The 8,720-nt window shown below is 35.0% G+C and overlaps 1 protein-coding gene across 1 annotated transcript; it reads left to right on the plus strand.

The window, feature by feature from the left end:
• Positions 1-6,088: 6,088 nt before the first annotated feature.
• LOC142181019 (S-protein homolog 5-like) lies at positions 6,089-6,538 on the plus strand. The gene has a single exon (XM_075253129.1). The coding sequence runs from the start codon at positions 6,089-6,091 to the stop codon at positions 6,536-6,538; it is 450 nt and encodes a 149-aa protein (XP_075109230.1).
• Positions 6,539-8,720: the final 2,182 nt, after the last annotated feature.

Below are 8,720 nucleotides of genomic sequence, written 5' to 3' on the forward strand. Positions count from 1 at the left end.
GCCCCTTACGGCCCAAGTGCAATATCATAGCCATCTCGTGGCATAGTCACATAGGCTCTCGACCTCATATCAACAAGCCACCTCGTGGCGTACAGATCTCAGGCCCTCGGCCTCATAATCATAATCAATATTTCCTTACAACATAGGCCATCGGCCTTATTCAGTCAGAATCTCACAAGCCACTCGGGCAACAGTAAAATATGGTGCTCAGCCCAAAATATCATTTAAGTGTTAAAGTAGAGTAAACGTGGCTGAGTTATAAAAAATAGTAGAATATGGCATGACTGAGTTCAAGTGTAAAGTCAAAACAGTGAGGAAATATCAGTAAAAATCCCCTAAGGGTTTAAATAGTTGGCACGAGGTCCAAATATGACATTCAACCCAAAACATGATGATAGTAATTAGTTTTCAGTCAGATACGCGGTAAAATAATCATTCGGTACGGACTAAGTCACAATCCCCAACAGTGCACGACCCCACGCTCGTCGTTTAGCGTGTGTGTCACCTCAATATAGCACAACGATGTGCAATTCGGGGTTTCATACCCTCAGGACAATATTTAAAATTATTACTCACCTCAAGCCGGTCCAAACTCTAGCCCGCGACGCCTTTGCCCCTCGAATCGGCCTCAACTCGCGTCAAATTTATCCAAAATCAGAATCATGACGTCAAAATATGCTATAGGAACGAAGCTCATGCGAAAATAATCAATTTACAACATGAATTCCGAAATTACCAAAACAAGACCCCAGGCCCACGTCTCGGAATTCGATAAAATTCACATCAGTAGATTCCTTATCTCCCCACGAGTTCATACATATCAAAAGTACCAAAATCCGACCACAAATGGTCCCTCAAATTCTCAAGTCCAGGTCTCCAATACCAAGCCCTAGTTTCCCCAATTTTAACCCTTAAATGCCATTAATTACAGTTCTAATCCGTGAAATAATACCATAGGAACAAGTTTTAGGTCCAAAATCCTTACCTTAATGAAATTCCCTTGAAATCCTTCTTCAAATCGCCCAAAAATCTCTAAAAGCTGACATAGAAATGGTGGAATAGCTTAAAAATCGCGAAGGAAATAATTTATACCTTCTAGCCCAGGCATTTCGCATCTGCGGCCCCTTTTACCGCTTATGCGGTACCGCTTATGCGGTACCGCTTGTGCGGTCAATGGACCGCTTGTGCGGTCAATGGACCGCTTGTGCGGTCATCACTTAAATCCTCCACTTTCGCATCTGCGATGCCCAATTCGTACCTGCGCCATCTCAGTTGTAGTTCTTCAACCGCTTCTGCGGTTTCTACCTTCCCAGGCCCTGTCCGCTTCTACGATTCAAATCTTGCTTTTGCAAGAGCGCACCTGCGGTACCCAAGCCGCAGGTGCGGTTATGACATCAATGGGAAACTTCAGCTGTCACAACCAACTCAAATCTTTCCGCCAACCATCCGAAATCAGCCCAAGGCCCCCGGGACCTCAATCAAAAATACAAACACATCATATACCACCATTCAAACTTGTACCAATCTTCAAAATACCTCAAACAATATCGAATCAACCAAAACATATCGGATTCAAGCCTAAGTTTCCAAAATCCTCAGAATTACGCTTTTGATCAAAAAGTATACCAAATCACGTCCGAATGACCTGAAATTTTGCACACACATCCCAAATGACCCCACAGAACTATTGCAACTCATAAAATTCTATTCCGACTCCTATATCAAAATCTCACCTATTAACCGGAAAACGCCAAAAATCCAATTTCGCCAATTCAAGCCTAAATCTATTCCGGACCTCCAAAATACATTCTGATCATGCTCCCAAGTTCCAAATCACCTCCCGAAGCTAACCAAACTATCGAAAAGCACATCCGAGCCCTTTAACATATAAGTCAACATCCGGTTGACTTTTCCAACTTAAGCTTCCTCAAAAGAGACTAAGTGTCTCAAACCTTACCAAATCCTTTCCGAACCCGTGACAACCAACTCGATCACATATAGAACCGATAGACAAAGCAATAAGAAGCAGAAATGGGGGAAACGGAGCGATAACTCATGACACGACTGGCCGAGTCGTCACAGTAGGGGATGAAATACATTTTGGTTTTCTTTGCCCCCTTGCAGCCGATTGACAATTCCAACGGAAGAGTTATTCTTGTATTAAAATGTGTTTATATGTATTTGATAAGGCATACATTGATTTTTATTTTGTACAGTAATTTTTGACTGTTGTATTTGGATGTATTTATATGTATTTGAGTTCATACAACAACATTTTTAAATACATTGTTAGTTCTAACTGTATTCATCTGTATTTTCAACCTAACTGTTTATCTTTATTTAAAACAACAATACAAAGAAATACAATAAAATACTCTCAATATAAATAGAAAATCAATGAATACAACCAATGAAATATATTTAAATTGTAGACAATGACTTTTAGATGTATTTAGATTTTGTTAGAGAAACATATATATTATGAATACAACATTATACATGCTGTATTTTTTAAAATTCTACCATGAATACATTATACAACTACCCAAAATACATATCCATACTGTTGGATACAATAAATTGGTGAAGAGGTTGCAAGTATATACCACGAAAAAAAGGATGAACTAAATCCCTGAATATTGCTCTATTTTTTTGGGTGTCTTTCGTCTAAGAAATCTTTTTCTTAACTGGATTAATAATTTTGCATGTTATAATTGAGTTTGTTGAGTTATATTAGGAGTCTATCAAGTTAATTGATTCACTTTTCGTTTTTAAACAACTGGAGAGGCCTATTTTTACGTTGTATTCATGAATACATCTCGCGAATACATATGAATACATCGAATGATAACTGGCATGCCCTGTTTTTTCGCCGAGTTTTGCTACTGTATTCGTGAATACAGTAGCTTGAATACATTCCATAACAACTGAAAAGATAGCTATATGAAGTAATTAAGTAAATTGTAGCTATAACAAGTTAATAGCCACTAAACAATAGTGGTTTCTGAAAATTTTAGCTTGAATGGGTCAGTTTTTCCGCTTATTAATATGGGATCTTTACACAAATAGCCGGCATATTTATTGTTTACTTTTTTTAGCCATATATGTAGACTATACATTGATCATACACAATTATACACATATAATACATAAATTATGCATATATTATACCTTCACTGACTATTTTTAGTTTAAGCGATTGGTTAGGCGGCTATTTGGGTTGATTCTTCTATTAATATTTAGCCGGTGTTTGAAATATAATTAAAAAATTGTCATTTTTAAGACGAAAATAACATCTGAACAAAAATACCTCTAGGTAAAACACGAAACAACTCCAGCACATTAATCAAGGTGCTGGAATTCGAAGCTTTGGTAAATAAGAACTATATCACAAATGTGTTGGAGTTCGAAAAATTCTAGTGTTTTAAATGCAGTTTAAACTCCTGACCATTATTTGGAGTTTTAAACTGTGGTAGTTCAAACTCCAGCATTTCTTCCTACTTCTCAATATAATCCGAGATTGAAACCACGTATTTGTATGGAATTTTAAAAAGTTTCACCAGCTTGCTCCTTCTCTCACTATAACCGGTTAATTTTTTACAATCGAGCGAAAAATTGATCGATGAGAAGTGCATTAACAATTTTTTTCTTACTCCAAATTCGAAAATTTAGAAGTTAATTGGAAAATAAAGAACAAGCCACACACATTACAAGCAACCTCATCACACGTTAAACGTACTTGACTTACATTTGGAGCAAAATGAATGTGCTACATGATGAGTGTTAAATCCTACTTTAACTTGCCAAACATATTATGACAACCTAGATGAAATTTTTTAAAGAAAATTTACATGCATTTAAGGACAATTAACAAATTTTGTTAAAAAAAAGACACGAATAACATATCAAGGCTCTAATATGCAACGATTATCTCCACGCATATGGATTGAAGGATAAAATGGAATAATAATAATATTAATCAAGTGCCATGTACAATCAAAAAATTCTTGAAGTTTTTTTTAATAAATGTATACACTTTTTGAGATTGTTCCGAGTAATAAATCCTCTTCCAGTTATGTAAAAGCTTTATAGATATGCAGCGAATGCCAGTATCGTAACATATTTTCCCTAAACCATTTGGGGTTCCCCAGTTGGTTTGGAGGGTGGTCATCCATACGGATGATTGGAGATCGAATCTCCCTTTTAATATCTTTTGGGTTGGGCTTGTCGCACAATGCTTACCTAGTGCGGTTTACATCTCCTGTGTAGTTTGCAGGGTATTACACAGTGGGAGGTTTACCTAGTGCTCACAAAGTCCCCACCACAGAGTGCTCACCCGAAGGGCAGAGGTTGTGGCAAAGGTTAATTATACCAGATGCGAGTTTCCCTCTTACAAAAAAAAAACAACATATTTTCCCTAGGAGTATCTATAAGATTACCCTCATATATATGGTACTTATTAATAATTTCCTAATCTATATCTATATCTATATCTATACTATATTAAAAGCACAAAGGTCCTTAGCGAAATGTCGTCTGCCTTTTTTACCCTCTAAAAATAGATTTTATATAGGAAAAAATTATAATTTAAGTTTTTTCCCTAATTTTTAAGAGTTCTAAATCAACTAAAATTTTTGGTTTAAAATATATTCCTTATCTGAATATGTAGAAAGTTCTACATTTTGAAATCGATTAAAACTTTACTTTTTATAAAGGCTTCCCTAGGAAGGTAACAAAATCTTCCATGTTTATTTTTTCTAATATTAATTTTCAGTATAAGGAAATAAAAAAAAAGCAAATGAAAGGGAAATAAGTAAAGGATTTGCGTTTCTTTGCGTTTTTAACTCCTTTTCAAATCGATTCTTTTGCCTAGCTAAAAATCAACATTCAACATTTTCATGAACATATATTTTTTTATTTACTTTTTATTTATAACTCAAGCAAATTATTGTTTAAGTGATTTTTTAAAATTTTATATTTATTAGTATAGAATACACGCGCAACGCGCGTACCCTAATACTAGTCATATGAAAAATAAGGCCGTTTTATATGAAATGACCTGGGTTGTTCTGGCTAATCGGGAAAAAGGCTGATTTGCACAAACGGTCATTTTTTTGACCTTGTATTTAGAAGTTGGCCACTTTTCAAAATTAGACCAGTGGTTTTGAGCTTGTAAATGGTCAACTAGTTTGAAGTTTAAAGTTAACTAAAATTCACACCATGCGTCTAATTTGAAAAAGTAACCAACTTCTATATACAATGTCACAAAAGTGACCACCTAGTGTAAATAACACGGAAAAAATAATTTCTACCTAAAGTCTAGTCAAAGGTTCAATAGGATAAAAATGGAAATTACTTAATTAATTAACTTTACTCCAATTATAGAAAACGGATAGATAATTGTTCTAAAATAGCATAACTCTTACTCTCTCCGGTCCAAAATAAGTGATTTTTTGGATGTTTTCACACAGATTAAGAAATCCATCTTTTACCATTAATTAATAATGGAATTGACCATATTAACCTTTACTATCTCACATAAACACTCCTAACACATATTCCAACACTAGTTACTCCAAGGACAATGTAGGAAAAAAATAATTAATTCATTCTTGAAATCTGGAAAAATCACTTATTTTGGACCACAAGAAAAAGGCCAAAAAATCACTTATTTTGGACTGGATGAAGTATTTTCTAACTTCTTTAAATTTTCTTGTCTAATATGACATATATTCATTTTAGACTTTAGTCATATATGAACAAGTTCGTGTGTACTAGTCAATACTCTTATGTTAGGAGCATTTAATAAGCTCTTTTTTTTGACTAGATATATCTTTACCCTCATATGGCATTTAATAAAAAAAATCCTAATTTTTTCTTTTGGTACAATTAATTTTCTACTTAATGGGAATGGTCACATATAGAATGTTTCTTACTTTAGAAATAATTTAAAAGCAAAAATCTCATCTGAGTTAACAAAATCTAAGGAAATTAGGAGGATACACCTTTTTTCCATGTATAAATACGTAGCACAAATACACATAGATTCAAGACAAGATATACAGAACCATTTGATCAAGTGTCAAACATGAGTTATTTCAAGAACAACAACCTTTTCTTCTTATTCATATTTGCATTTAACCTTGCTCTAGTTACAAGTTCCGGTTTGACCCCTAGACTTGGTTTATTTAGTCCTGGTTATCTAATGCATATAATCGACAACATCCCAACTAATTCTCCAGCTTTGACTCTTCGTTGTCAATCTAAAGATGACGATCTAGGATATCATACGCTCAATGTCATTGGTCAGGAGTTTAGATTTAAGTTTCAAGAACAATTTGGTGGTGGTACATTATTCTTCTGCCATTTTTATTGGAATGGTAAAGACAAAGCGTTTGATGTTTTCAATGATTTTATATCTGACCAATGTGGATCACTTGGCGCTTTAGTGTCTGAATGTTTTTGGAAAGTGCAAGAGGATGGTTTCTATTTTGGACCTCATCAAGATGCTACATTTGAGAAGAAATATTCGTGGTAATAATATTTATAGTTGGTAGCATCTAGATCTGTTTCGATTTCGCATAAGAAAATTGAGAGTATATATATAATATCACCTTTGTAGGGGAGAGAAAGAAATGAAATGAATTCTCTTGTACTATTTATTTCTCGATTCCATTTTAACTATATAATCTCACCTTTGTTTCAAATTGAAAAAGATTAACAAAATACACGATTATGAGCTTCTATGGATTCTCGTGTCAATGTAATGTAGGAAAAATGTCCAAATTTAAAATTTTCCTCCGTTATACTTCAACTTATGCCCATGGTAAAGCTCCATTACGGTCAAAACAGATACAAAACCCAAAGTATAACTGATGATACAAATAAGATATTCTGTGTAGTTAAAGGAGTATTTTTTAGTGAGGAATTTTCAGAAACTTAAGTTGTAGCAATAACAACATACGGATGCCTGATACTTAGACTCAATCGCTCATACATTAAAACTCAATATTTAATTTACTAAGGCCATCAGTATGCCTGATGTTTGGCTATAATTATATATTTTTAGTGCATTATTACCTTACATTTAGGTACTTTAATGTTAAACTATATTATATTTGTACTTAATTAAGTTTATTTTATATGTAGCTATATTAAAGACGAAATTAAAAGCAAAGTAGAGATTTTATGTGTATTTTATACACTACAAGAATGAAATTGTGATTATTTAATTAGGGAACAAAAGAAATCAAAAGAAAAGAAAAGGCAAAATAAGAATTGATAAAAGAAGAGAAGCTAATGCAAACAATTGCAAAAGTTAGGCAGAAAACAGAAATTGGAAACGAAGCAGATTCTATGGAATTGAAAACCCGAGCTTTATTTCTCGCTACAAAGCTGGCGTCGCGAGGCTTGAGGCGAGCTGGAGGCGCGCGGCAGAGCAGGCTAGGCGCGGTCTGTCACGAGGCAACGCGTGTTCCGGCTTTTTAAAGCCTATTTTGTCTCCTATTTGGTTTTGGACTTGTTTATTTTATTTGGGTCTTTTTCCTACACATATAAATAGTCATTAAACACAAATTTTGAGCAAAGACCGGGATTCGACCTAAGGAGGCAAGAACAGATTAGGAGCAAGGCGGAGGATTCTTCTACGAGTTTCTCACTTCCTTCTTCCTATATTCACTATTGGTTATGAATTTTAGTATTGTAGTTGTGCATACTATTATGACTAACTAATTTGTTATCTAGGATTTTAATGGAACCTTTTGTAGGATAAGTTCTTGTTATGTTTTTATATAATTTAGCCGTTGGATTTCTCTACTCGTTCAACTACGTGTTTATTGTTGTTGATTGAATGGTCATCAATTGACTGTGCCTATTTAGTATGTATTACTCGGAAGAGAGTGCATAGTTAGGTAGTTGTTGAACAACATCACTCATAACGTATATGAGGGATCAATATGGAGGGTGTATACGGTAAAATCGGAGAGTTCAATTTTCCTTTGCTATAACGTCTCGAAGGCTCAAAATCACGGACGAGTTATATCCCTCGAGGGCCTTCGACGCTCGACCTCGGGGCAATATGAGATAGACGGTCACGGAAAGAAAGTGGGGAGTTCCCTAGGCATGAAGCCAGAGCCAGCAAAGTCTATCAAGCTAGTCTGAGCCCGTATCGTAGGCGTTAACTAGCTGTCCCATCTCTATATCTTTGTAATAAATACACTTGTACTATGTTGGGATTCCCCCTCTTATATAAAGGGGATCCTTGTTATTTTGTAAACATCTGTTGCTTCACACTAAATACACAAGAACATCCTCTCTGCTCTCCGGCTTATTCTCTTGATCTCGTTATTTCATTTATTGCTCATATTTATTGGGTTCTACTAAAAGTTCATCATTTATTGCTTGTTATTGGCCATAAAGAGCTGTCTTTGATTCATTTATAATTGTTAGTCTTCATCGACTACATTCGATAGCTCCCAGCCGAGCTCCGGACCCGACCCCGAGGCCCTCGAATAGGCAAGCTCGAGGCCCCGATTGGCAGCGATTCGGTTTGATTAACATCTCGTTTCTAAGCTGTTATTTTTGTTTCTAAGTCTTTCACATAGCATCAACTGCTTAACAACTAGCATAAAAATAGATCACGTATTTTTAGAACCACTAAATCAAATTTAATTGTTATTACCATTTTCACGGTAAACAGTTTGGCGCCCACCGTGGGGCGA

This window comes from Nicotiana tabacum, chromosome 5 (genome assembly GCF_000715075.1).
Source record: "Nicotiana tabacum cultivar K326 chromosome 5, ASM71507v2, whole genome shotgun sequence".
Classification (NCBI taxonomy): domain Eukaryota; kingdom Viridiplantae; phylum Streptophyta; class Magnoliopsida; order Solanales; family Solanaceae; genus Nicotiana; species Nicotiana tabacum.

Bases quoted from the DNA above. Each gene is read 5' to 3' on its own strand.
- LOC142181019 (XM_075253129.1), top strand. From the start codon at position 6,089: ATGAGTTATTTCAAGAACAACAACCTTTTCTTCTTATTCATATTTGCA.